This window comes from Rhodnius prolixus, unplaced genomic scaffold, assembly GCF_049639745.1.
Source record: "Rhodnius prolixus isolate KJV_2025 unplaced genomic scaffold, Rpr scaffold_7, whole genome shotgun sequence".
Lineage (NCBI taxonomy): Eukaryota > Metazoa > Arthropoda > Insecta > Hemiptera > Reduviidae > Rhodnius > Rhodnius prolixus.
This window is the reverse complement of record NW_027411582.1, coordinates 37,177,257-37,190,687: the sequence shown is the minus strand read 5'-3', so window position 1 is coordinate 37,190,687 and position 13,431 is coordinate 37,177,257. Positions and strand designations below refer to the sequence as shown.

General features: G+C 31.8%; 1 protein-coding gene across 6 annotated transcripts in view; it reads right to left on the bottom strand.

Annotated features, from left to right (window-relative positions):
• Window positions 1-5,133: 5,133 nt before the first annotated feature.
• Window positions 5,134-13,431, bottom strand: part of LOC141446496 (uncharacterized) — a 112,230-nt gene continuing 103,932 nt past the window's right edge. The window contains exons 16-23 of one of the 6 annotated variants that reach the window (XM_074113006.1): window positions 12,468-12,533; window positions 12,268-12,386; window positions 10,613-10,837; window positions 8,646-8,850; window positions 7,816-7,964; window positions 6,729-6,941; window positions 5,485-5,586; window positions 5,134-5,405 (exon numbers count right to left, since the gene is read on the bottom strand). In XM_074113006.1, the coding sequence (XP_073969107.1) occupies window positions 5,322-5,405; window positions 5,485-5,586; window positions 6,729-6,941; window positions 7,816-7,964; window positions 8,646-8,850; window positions 10,613-10,837; window positions 12,268-12,386; window positions 12,468-12,533 (1,163 nt within the window). In that variant the 3' untranslated portion in view covers window positions 5,134-5,321. Of the gene's footprint in view, window positions 5,406-5,484; window positions 5,587-6,728; window positions 6,942-7,815; window positions 7,965-8,645; window positions 9,426-10,612; window positions 10,838-12,267; window positions 12,387-12,467; window positions 12,534-13,431 lie in introns of those variants that run through there. The other 5 variants (XM_074113008.1, XM_074113007.1, XM_074113009.1 and 2 more) reach the window with 5 other exon arrangements.

Here is a 13,431-nt window from a genome sequence, read left to right as displayed (position 1 = left end):
AGCTGGGAGTCGTAAGAAATTTATTAGGTTAGTCTCAATATTAGTAGAATGTTATTATAAAAAGTAATGGAAGGCATTCAACTAGAGATTAACTAAGAAATATTTTCGAATTCGACGCATTATTCCATAAGGTATTAGATCTACATTGCTGAGGAATCGAAGAGACTGGAAAAAACTGCTGAATACAACGAATACCTACAAATAATAGTAAATGTACAAAAGAGTCTCCCCTAGAAGCATTATGAGGTCATACTTTAAAATAAGATTTTTATCTACATAATTCGTGAAACGACTTGTTGTAAGTAACAGAGGATAGAATAAAGACAATTTCTTTTCAGTGTACTTAATATTCTAAAGTTTACAATGAAAATTATACTCTTGGTTTTTGCTTGAATGTTGAATTCTTCGAGGACAAAGAAAAAAAAACTAGTTGAAATTCATTGTTAAAAAGTTTTTGTACTATTTGCTAATCCTAACCGGTACTCATGCATGTATGACAATGCACATGGTAAAGAAGAAAATCAAGTTAATAGATTTAGTTAGTAGAATCCTCATTAAATTTTACTAATAAAATAATAAAAACTGGAAGATATCCGTATATTAGTGTGTACAAACTTTTAAAACTTGAAAGAAATCCATAGTGGTAGCTGCAGTTGTGGCAATCGTCATTCAAAACCCAACCAGGTATGATCGTGTAGGGTAATAATGATTTTTAAGCAGACCAAGAAACTGTTCGAGAAAAGAAGGTATAGGGAATAGAAAAAACTGAAATAGTTTAATCGGTAATTCCTTATATGTATTCTCTTTCTAACTAGTGATGGGCTATTTGAGCGGACTCGTTCCATTGGAACGAGTCCGATGGTGGAACGAGTTGATTCAAATCCCTATTTTTAAAAAAAGTGATTCCGCCCCGCCCCAAAAAATTTAGGCAAATAAAAATGAAAATGAGGCAGCAGAAGGTTTGGAACGATTAAACATAAGAACAAATGTCACGCAATTTATTATATTATTATATCATTAAATGTTAGCTTTCCCAGTTAATAACAAAACTATATTTCTTTAACACACATTGAGTACTATCCCTAATTTCCAATTGCTCTGATAAATATAAAATTAACAACGTAATACAAATATTAACACAAAAATAGGCTAGTCAAATATAAATTAAAGCAATGCAGTTTTGTCATTATCTAGCTTGACCACTAGAAGACTGGAGTTAACTTACTTCAAGAGTATTCAAGGTAGAGAAACGGAAATGGGTAGGAAATTATTCCATAAAAATTCTAACCCTTCAAAATTATAATTACTCATAATATTTATTAACTAAGAATTGAATATCAAGCTTTTAAAATATTATCTTATTGTTTTACAAAAAGAAAAAGGTGTGTGCTTAATCTTAAACTTAGCGCTGGACACTCTTACTCTCATCTTCATTGGCGTAAGCTTGAACGTGTACATGTCAGCTAGACGGTCAAAGTAAAACTGGGCCAAAATTTAGTATTACCTAACTGGTTTACTTAGTGTAGTATCCCTCCCACTCTATCACCTATTTCACAAACATTCATCGATTGAAAATATTTTTTAGTTAAATATTCGTTTCATTGGAATACAAAAAACATTATAACGCTTTCTTAAGATGATTTGAATTTTTAAAATTTGTTTTTGTCCATTACTCTTATAAAATACGAAGAATTTCAAATAAAATATAATATACAAACACAGAATGATCTAGTGTGCAGGTGGAGTCAGTCGTAGTTACCATGACAACGGAACCGTTAAACGACTCCGGCCCAGCTCTAGCATTTTCATTGGTTAAATCCACTGGAGTTGGTGGAGTCGAATCCGGAGTGATTTAAATCCTTTTGAAACCGGACTCGTTCCATTTTTTCGTTCACTGAATCTAGCCAATAGAAATTGCTGGAGCTGGAACCGGAGTTGTTTAACGGTTCCATTGCTATGGTAACGAGGACTGACTCCACCTGCATACTAGATCATTGTGTTTGTATATTATATTTTATTTGAAATTCTTCGTATTATATAAGAGTAATGGACAAAAACAAATTTTAAAAATTAAAATCATCTTAAGAAAGCGTTATAATGTTTTTTGTATTCAAATAAAACGAATATTTAACTAAAAATTATTTCCAATCGATGAATGTTTGTGAAATTGGTGATAGAGTGGGAGGGATACTGCAGTAAGTAAACCAATTAGGTAATACTAAATTTTGGCTCAGTGTTACTTTGACTGTCTCACGGTCATGTACACGGTTAAACTTACCCAATGAAGATAAGAATAAGAGTGTCCAGCGCTATGTTAAAGATTAAGCACACAGCTTTTTCTTTTCGTAAGATAATAAGATAATATTTTTAAAGCTTGATATACAAGTCCTAGTAAATAAATATTTCTTTATTTATGAGTAATTATCATTTTGCTTGAAGGGTTAGAATTTTTTTTATGGGAATAATTTCCTACCCATTTCCGTTTCTCTACCTTGGATCCTCTTGAAGCACGTTAACTCCAGTCTTCCAGTGGTCAAGCTAGATAATGACTAAACAGCATTGCTTTAATTTTTATAATTGACTAGTCTATTTTTATGTTAATTTTTGTGTTACGTTGTTAATTTTATATTTATCAGTGCAATTGGAAATTAGGGATAGTACTCAATGTGTGTTAAAGAAATATAGTTTTGTTATTAACTGGGAAAGCTAACATTTAATGATATTTTTTAATAAATTGCGTGACATTTTTACTAATGCATAGGGTAAGTACAGAGACCGGAATCGGTGAACGAGTTGTTGGAATCGATTCCAACCCTGGAACTGATTCAAATCCAACGAGTCCAAAGACGGACTCGTTCTGCCCATCACTATTTCTAACACACTGTGTGTTTATTGTAGGTTAAACATCTCTAAAAAGGGTTACTTAAGGTTATCTATCTACAAGTCGTCTCTTGAGGGTGGGGTCCCTACAATCTTTTTACGTACTTTTTCCATCTAATTAGGCGATTTATTTAAACTGGTTTCAGCACTTTTGAGATATTCTTTCGAAGTGTTTTTTTTTTTTTTATAAGAAGTTGAACACAGATATTTTTGCAGTATGAAACATCTGGCGCTTAGAATCTCTGAGGAGCTACGCTGAATGCTCATACCAACTTGAATGCTGTATTGTGCATTATACAAACCTTTTTTGTTTGTTCTTTTATCTCATTACCCAAAATGGTAAGTTAGTTCAAATATTCGCCACGAGGTAGCACTAAACATCCATATATCTATACACCTGTAAAAACAGTTTTTCTTCAGTACGATTTCAGCAATGCCGGAGGGTAGGTCGTTTTGTCGCTCGTCTCTCCAAACAAACCTAATCTAGTGCGACATCTCTATCATCATACTTGAATGTATCACACAAAATGTATGCGCCTGTCTAGTCTAACATCTTTTTCAATCATTTTATCGAAGTAACCCCACCGTTGGTTAAATTTTTAAAAAGCGTTGGAAAAAATCCCCATTTTTGAGCTTCTATTGATCCAAGAAAAGATGTTTGCCAAAAATGGTCTGTAAACTTCACTTAGTTATATAGCCTGGATATACTTTCGCACACTCGACAAGGAAGATTCTTTTTTTGTCATTATTCTCTAAAAGAAAACAATTTATTTCAGCTCACTTCCGGTATCATTAATTAACACTTACCTAATACCATCTAATTGCCATAATGACTTTTTTATAAAACACACACAGAAAGTGTAATTAAAATAAACAAAGAAAATTATTAACTAATCAACTTTAGTTCATGCTGCCTCTCCCAGGAAGCGCTACAAACACAGTTTTTACTTGCATTTTTCAAAAACCATCTCTTTTTATCTCAATACCCAAAATAGTTAGTTCAAATATTCGCCACGAGATAGCACTAAACATCCATATATTTATATACCTGTAAAAACTGTTTCCCTTCAGTACGATTTCAGTAATGTACGAGGGTAGTTCGCTTTGTCGCTCGTCTCTCCAAACTAATCTAGTGCGACATCTTTAACATCAAACTTGAAGGTATCACACACAATGTATGCGTCTAACATCGTTTTCATATATTGTATCGAAGTAACCATTAAATATATATATACCACAATTTCAATTTGTGGTAACTTTTGCTCAAAAATTTAAATACTAGATATCGTTCGACAATTATCAACAGTAAACTATCGATTTATTCAGCCAGATTACATTGTTCAAGTTATTTAATAAAGGTAATAATTACTGCATTAATTTATTTTTTACCTTAACACATACACAATTAGGACGAAGTCTCCAAAAAAAAAAAAAGGACATTTATTTATATTTAAGAGTTTTAGATAGAAATTCTTTTAATGAAAATTGATTGATTAGTCGATGCAGAAGCTCAGAAGATGAAATTACCGATTATAGTGAACCCTACCATATATTGAAGTTATTTAGAATTTATTAATAACTCAGATGCACGAAGGAAATTTATTAACTAGTTTATTTGTAGTAGAATATTAATACAAATTCGTATAAAATTAATAATAAAAGCCAAGAAGCTTTGTTTCAGTGTTTCATAATATGTTTTATATCTTCATTTTACATGAATTTTTTCGTAAACCTTAAGTAATACTGCAAGATTTTATCCGTCACAGCAAGTAAGATTATTGATTCTATGATCGGTTTCAGATTTTAATCATGTTTACTGTACCCTACTGTATCCCTGAGTAGCAAGACTCAAGTGTAGTGTCAAACTGAAACATAGTTGTATGTTGAATTCTAAACAAGAAACTAAGCATCCTAGGAATGATAAATGAAAGTCAGTGATATTATCCAGCACTGCAGACCAAACCACATGTTTCTCAAGACGTATCGTAAAGTTTTAGTTAAATTGAAGAAATAGAGATAGCAACATGCTTTGATTATTACTGTACACAATATAAGAAAATATTTAAAAAAAAAATTAGAATTACATACCTTGACAACAGGACTGAATTAAGTAAGTAATAGGAATAACCTGGAATCCTCTTCTAAAAAATGTATAAATCGTCTTTTTTGATTAGATCCTGCGGAAGGATGGGAATACCCAGGAAGATGTAAGAAAAGACAAGAAATTGATGAGGTCAAATGGTAAATGGACAATTACTTTATAAGCTTATTTATCAATATTTTCTTTTATCTTACAAATTTTTATTAAATTTTATTTCCATTTTTCCTCAATTCTGTTTGTATTTATATATATTTAAAAAATATAAATTTTCTAAATTTAAAAAAAATAGTTTTTTTTGTTTTTTAAATCGTTTTCCCTTTTTCTTTTATGTTTTTAAAATTCACACTCTTAACGCTTCCTCTTCATCTTGTAATTTTTTTATGTCAGTTTTGTTCATAAAATAATAACTGGGTTGTCGTCCTTTCTGTAAATTAACCAAAATAATTTTTTGATACTTTACTCGAGAAGAAATGTATTTCTTTGTTTTAAAAAAAATCACTTACCAAATCTTTTAAAACTCTTTGCGCACCAGCAGCTATTAAAATTCTGCTAAGAGGTTCTACTTTTTCTACACCCATTGCGTAATGTAATGGAGTACGCATTAACTGTTAATCAATCAAAATAGAAAGAATTATTAAAGGTATATTTTTCTTTTAATTTGCATGAAAATTGAAAGCTTTGATCCAAATCACTGTAATGTCTTTTTTTTTCCCAGCATCTTTAAAAGACCACAAGTTATAATAGTGAACTAATAATACATTGCTTGAGAATACTGATGCATTAAAAAGATATGAAATGCAATTAATTTAACTTATTATCCTAATAGTTTTCTAAAAATCGATCCAGCTGAATCAAGTAAAAACCATGTTACGATAAAAAAATTTCCATGAAAAGTATATAGTTTTAGTTGAAGGAGTAACAATTATGTTTTCACGTTTTCTTGTTATAATTTATGATGACTATTGGCGTGTTCAGAAAGTATCTTTGATTAGTTGTAATCAGGGCCGGATTTAGATGAAAAGAGGCCCTAGGCTATTCCACTTATGGAGGCCCTTTCACCTCCCATTTTTGAGTTTGTAAATTGCATGAGAGATAATAAAATACATCACTAAAACAAGTGTTTTAGTGTCCACTGTTTTTAGAATAGTGTAATTTTAATTTTGCTAACAATTTGAATGTAGGCCCCTCTTGATCTTGAGGCCCTAGGCTGAAGCCTAGTTAGCCTATAGGAAAATCCGGCCCTGGTTGTAATAATAGCTATTTTTACGCTTAAATGTGAGTAATTTCGAAGAATAATAAAATCTGGATAACAAAACTCCGATACCAAGATTCCGATGCATTTAGTTGAAAAATTTATTAACTACAGAAGAAAAGCACTTCACAAATTAAAAATTTCATTAATTTCTTGTACGCATCTGGCATGATTAGTCAACTAATATAATGAAATCTCTTTTCTGCTTTATTAATAATACGAGTATTTTTTTAAAATTTAATCTATCTTTTAAAAGAGAAACCAAAATATCGTAACTATGAAGGGTTGAAAGGTTAGGTTTCTAATGGCTTCAACCATGTAAGGCCCATCTTCCTGTTTTAAAAATATCCTGAAAAGTGATAGGGGAATCTTTCGAAATGGCCGAGAAAAAAATTAATTAGAACTATGTGCATGACGTTCAGATAATTTGAGTACACATGTTTTTCGATACAACATTCTGTGAATGTTAACAAAATATTGGAAAAACAAAATTACATTATCTCCAACACGTAGCGTGGCAGGATATTTTTTCGCAATGTGCTCAACAATGTTTTCATTTTGAGTCAATACAGCCACATGCAAGGCACATCTACCCTGTTGATTTTTAGCCGTGGCCAATCGTCTGGGACACTCGCTTCCTCTTAACGCTTCTACAGATTCCTGCCAGCTACCAAATCTAATAGCTCGATGAAGTTTTTCTCTTCTTTCCTGTAACAAATGAAAAATAATTAATATGCGATATTTACGCTAAAATATTGGAACATTTTGAGTTATTATTTTGGTTAGCTCAAAATAAGTTGACGATTGTCTTCAATTGTTGGAATTAAACGGCAGAATTTATGGAAAGACCATTAAGATTGTATGAGTTCCAGAAACCGCAGAACAAAAACCTCAAATTTCCTTCTTAAACTGCCCAGAATGCCTTTCCAATGGTTGGCTATCCAATCATTGGCTACCTATCACAAGAATTCATCATTTATCATCATAAGTCACTATCCTCTTCAGGTAAAGTCGTGATAGTTTGAGAGAAACTGCCAAGAACTCCAAGCTTCTATCTGCAATTTTCACTCCACTATCCAATTCTCTTATGGGATGACTTCAGTCTTTCTAATTCTTCAGGATCGTATTCCTGTATTCCTTTCATAAAATTATTAAATTTTTAGAAAATTTACCAGAGAGCATAAAAAGTATAGTCGAATGGGAGCTAAGTCGATTTTATAATAGCTTTGAAGCTAAGTACATTCAATTTCAAATAAAGCATGCTAAGCAATATACAATGCGTTTTTATCTTGATCAAAATGTATACATCGTAATAGTTTTCTAAAAATGCTCAGAATTAAGCTGCGTAACTGTTTAAAAGTAATATAATAAGTAGAAACATTCTATTAAGTCTATAATATTGATATAATATATAATTTTCGTAAACATCAGTCGGTGGAGATCTTTAGTTAGGAAAACGATCAATTCATTTACACACATTTTTTCTGTTTTATTAATAAAACAAATTAAACATTGCTTAATCACCCCATTCAAATTAGACATTTAATTCGTCCATTAAGGGATAAGTGAAAAAATAAGATACCTCGAATGCCGAGATTCCTTGTAAAACTTTAAGCGTAGATTCATTATCTCTTTCGCTGACGATATCGAAAATGTTTTTATCATCATCTTCAGCATCAAGAATATGATCATAGCCTTCAACCATCAAATCTTTCAATTTCTCATCTTCACCTGTTAAATAAAAATAAAATCTATTTAAATCTAAATGCTTTTAAAGAATTGAAAAACTTGAAAAATTTATTACGGGTACTTCTGGCACATGAATAGCCTTTCTTCAAGAGGACTGTTTCAGTAGAATGTATGGTATTATTTATTTATTTTTAAGGGGCAGTTTCAACATCTGAGATCATTTGCTACCGGAACTTTTTCCGGTACACTGTCGGTCTCCAGACCGAAATGAATATGATTTTAAATTTCGACTTTGAATAAAACGTAAAGGTTAGAAATATGAAAGTTGCGTAATATTATATGAGCGTTCATTTTTCCATTTCTAGGGCAACTTTTGAGTATAACTCTAACTTATGTATGACTATTCAACGACAATATTCTTATCAGTGTAAAAATAAACTAGCACAACAAATTTCTTCATATAAATCCTTACACGGCTAGACAGATTTAGCCTGATGAATAAGTGCATACATTTTGAGGGAGTAAACTTTGATCTGTGCAGAATCTAGGCTAATTTTTTATAATTTCCATCTATAGAAGTGATCAGACACTTGATTTCTTTTAGTGCCGGCCCAAAGTTTTCTTCGGATTAGCCTCAAGGATCCAGAAGAACTGGGAATACCCCACAGCAGGGTTTTGAATTTAATTTAAATTGAAATTTCGAATTAATTTAAATATGTTTACCTCTTGCAGCTAATGACACCACATACTTGTCAATACTCTTCACATTATCTTGTATGTCCAATTGATTAGCTACATCCCTAGGCGTTCTATATAGCGCATCCCTAAGGCCAACATTTCCATCCATTTCTTGTAGCAACTGGAACATGGCATTACGACCATGAGCTCTAGCAGCTGCAAAATGTAACATACTCTGGCCATGTTCATCCTGAAAACAACCATGATCATACTAAAACAAAAGTAGCCTGCGACAACCCGATCGTTAAAAAGACAAGTGCTTTAAAATTGCATATATTTTTTTTTTTTTTGTTTTATCTCACTGAAGCTTCGCTGTGCATTATTTGAGCCAAGCACTGAACTTAAAAATGATGATTACTACTCGACAAATAATCCAAATAGATTCTATTTGAGAAAAAGAAACTCTACGCAGCCCTTCTAGCATTAATCTGGACATAAGGAATTAAAACTTACGATATTGCTAAGCGCTCCAATCTCGACCGCATAATACAATCCTTCCAATCGAAAATCCTACGCACTACCAACAATGCACCTTAACGTTAGCAATCACAAACTATTCAAACTGACCTGAACATCTCTTTTGTTCTTGATCTAGTTAAATCTCGTTCCAAATTTCATTCCAAACTCGCCCAAGACTTCATCAACCCTCATAAGCAGCAATCTTTAGCAAACTACTTTCCACTTGAATTCTTCTCGAAATCTTAAACACCCGATGTCTTGCGTAGAGAAAAGGGAATCCTTCGTAGTCCCTTCGCCACCAGTATCCTGAATGATCACACTCATGATGGCCATCGTTGGATAAGCTCATTTAATTTATTTTGTTAATGTATTATATATTTACTTGTTACGAGATGTAAATTGAAAAAGGAAAGTAAACAAAATGATGATGCGGATGATGTGTTTCCACTAAGTAATTCACTACGAAACACAATACGAAATTTTGTGGATCTGCCCTTCTTAGGGCTAAATATGCTTACGAAAATAGATTAAAGAACAAAGTTGGGACTAAAATTCATTTCTGATCGGCTTTTGTGTAAATAGCTAGTCTTCATTTATAATTTTTTTGTTCGCTAGTTCATCCCGCTTGATTTTTAGCACAGAATAACTTGTTCCGGCCATTTTGTATGTGCCAATAATTTCAAAGAGGACATTCTTTGCTAGCTTTATGTCCTGATGCATACATGTGGTAGCTCTGAGGTAATCATAACAGACTTTAACATGTAGCACAGAATTTAAAACGTGAAATGTTTAAGAGTGTGTAGTATGTTCTAGGAACATAGCAACCCACGTTTTTCTTATCATTAGGTATTAGCTAAAGATTCACTGACTTCTTCATACTTGGGAGCTTACGTTGTTCACGATCCTGTAGGCTATTTCACGTTTTTATTTTTATCCTTTTGTTTTCTTTTGTAAAAAGTTTTTTACCTTCTACGAATCAATTTTTTAAGTCAAAGTTGCGAAAAAATTATTTTAGTTACTACGTAGTACTACTCGCCTATTCCTAGACAAATATAACTTCTTTATGAAAATCTCCCAAATGTTTTTATCTAAAACACAAAATACTGATTCGACAAGCTGATTTAAACTAAACTATTTTAATCTTGAATTGTTACTTTCATTTTAATTAACGTATTTCAAGAAATTACTTCTACTTCTATACTGTAGCCTTTCTTCTATTATATTGTTTTTCTTTAATTTACTCATGTTAGAACTAGACCCTACATCACCATCCGACTTATTTGTGACATATCCTAGTATTGCGAAGACAAGGTGATAGAAGGATAAATACTAGAAGATGATAAAAAGATGAGAAAAAAAAGAAGTGCATTCACAATTTGAAGAATGTTGCAAATCGACAACGGTACAAACATTCAGACAAGGATGAGACATGGACAAAAGCGTACATTGATAAAAATAAATAAATGAAAGAAAGAACAAGAAGTTATACTCACCCGATTCACTGTTTTAAAAACAGGTTCATCAACGGTAATATCTGATCCGGTATCGTCTTCTTCATTGATATTCTCCTGCTCTTCATCGCCTTCTTGCAGGGACTCTTCATTTTCATTCACGTCCAAAGGTGGCGTTTGTGGTGGCACATCCTGACTGTCTTGCAGCTCTCCCGTTCCTTCGGTCTTCACTCTCAATTCTTCAGCACAGCTTATACTCCGTCTCTGCTAAATAGATTATTGATAATGAAGAAATAACTTTTACTAAAATTTACTAAAGAAACTCCAAGAGAAGAATGAACAAGAAAAAAAATTTCTTCGGAAATGTTTTCGAAAGATAACTCCTAAAAAAGAAAAGTGCAGATAATGCGATTTCTTGGGACAGTAAACATGTCCACATTAAAAATCAAAAAGTCTTAGCCTGGGATTCATACCTAGACGGCATAATGATGGTGGTACAGTCACAATCAAGAACTAACTCTTTAATGAAATCTATTGTTTCAAGTGGTTATAAAAAAATATTTAAAAACTTTGCAGAAACCAATTTAGTGGTTACTGTAATGTGTCTGGATAAAGATGAACACCAAAGCAAGAACAAGCTGCTGACCATATAGTAAATACGTACAGCTCGAAACATAAACACACAAATGTTCGAACAAAAGACAAGTTGTTAATGAATCTGACATTTTCTCTTGTCTAAAATTCTACATTATTGTATCGATTAAAACTGAAGCAGACATCACAAGATAAAAAAACAAATTTTCGTGAAGATCTTACAACTTAAAGAAGAGCCAAAATCTCCAGCCCCTCGGAAAAGCTTTGTTAAATGCAATTCAAAATATGTTGTGAAAATTCACATAACTACCTCTAACAGCTGTTTACGTATACATTATATGTTATACACGTTAAAGCAGTTATTTTCTAAAAACAAAAAACTCACAAAGTCCTATTCAGTAAAGTGAAATTATCGGTCAGTACTTTTTGAAAATTAGTAATTCTAGGTATACATGTAATTATTATTAATACTTAGTTGGTATCAAGTTTATTCATAACAATGAAATGACACTTTAGAGAGAACGTGTAGAATATAGGTTGAAATCAGACGACAGGAGCCTGCCTATTATCTGACCCAAAAAAAAAAAGCTACCTAGGCATCTTTGCAGCTAGTAATAGAACACAAATTCAAGACCTCTTATTTCTTGCTTTCAAAATTCAATTGGTACCATTTCTTTTAAACTTTCGATACTATAAATTAGGATTTAGACGATGGAACCATAAAGTACTACGCAAAAACATTAGAAATTACTGTATATGAAACAATTTTTTCAGCGAAAGATTTAAAGGTAGTATATGTTATTTTTACAGAATTCTACGTTGACAGCACTGAATTCTGGTATATCCATAACTAGAGATAGTTGACGAAAATGACTTCCTTCAACGAATTTGTCTGTTCGACGTGCGGTTTAAAAATTATCAAACTTTACAACACAAGCTTGTGATCATTGAATTTGACTGAGGTAAGAAATGTTTTCCTAGTTTGGCCAAATCGTACATTAATTGAGGAAAACAAAATCCCAAAATACGGACATTTCTCTTATAAATAACACTTAAATTCAACTATGTTTCGTCACAATGGTGAAACGAATTACTTTACGAACCTTTCCAACATCTTCTTGACCATCGTAAGATAGCAGGTAATTAGCTAAATGTACCACTGGATTTTTCGGCCTCAACTGTGCAACTTCTGTCAATCCTTTAATTAATGGCTCGCCCAATGCTAGAATTGTATTTAAAAATGTGTGAATAACAAACCGAACAAAGGTCACAGAAAGCTTAAAATTGACCGTCATTTACTTACAATCGGCTAAATATTGTCCCTCTTCAGGGTTGAAAATTGGATAACCTTCACGAACAAGTTCTGCACCTAAATGTAGAATAGCTTTGAGTCAAGATTACTGTTTTTAAAAAAATAATACTGGTAAATGTTTATATTTTAGATTAATTACAGTAGATTAGTTAATTTATAAGTTGAAATTCCTCGTCTGAAATTTCAACGTTGTAGTATCACATCGATCGCCAATGAAATATTTAATAACTACTCAAAGATGTAAGCTTTACCAATAAAGTAGTCCAAACTACTAAATTATTCATGCTTTTGTTTTGTCCTTGACACATTATTTTACATTTTCTTTCTTAAAAAAATTCAATTATTCTTCACACAAGCTCTAATACCGCCATTTTGCTGGCACTGAACACTTGATCGATGTAAACATTAGGATTTCTGATTTTAATTATAATTACTTCTATGTGAAATAATTTGTAATCAACTGTACAATATCTTTTAAAATGCATTTTTTTAAGCAAATAGTAAAGAAAGCTAAATTAATTATTTTAAATAAATTTTAAATCATTGAATCTGAAATGGTGAAATTGGTTTCAATGTTTAACTGGACTTGGTTTAAACAAATAATAATTTAATGTTTCAATCAGAAATATGTTTCTTAACGAGATTTTTATTTGGGGGGGGGGAATTATGGCAGTTCCTTTTGGTTTCTTGACTTCGATCTTTACAAGTTCCAAACTCATTCAAAAAAAAAAAAACTCTCGAAATGCGGATTGATGCACATAAGAATTTGAAGTTTCTTAAGCATACTTTACTGGTCTTATTAAAAAAATAGTGTATTTCAATACAAACAGACTGTATTCAATTGAATGAAGATACACCCAAGTTCTAGAATTAATGATTGCTTTGCTTGTAAGAGAAACGCAGGCCAATCCTGGTGATTACCTTAGCGATTGCCTTAGCTAACTGCTAAATCTAA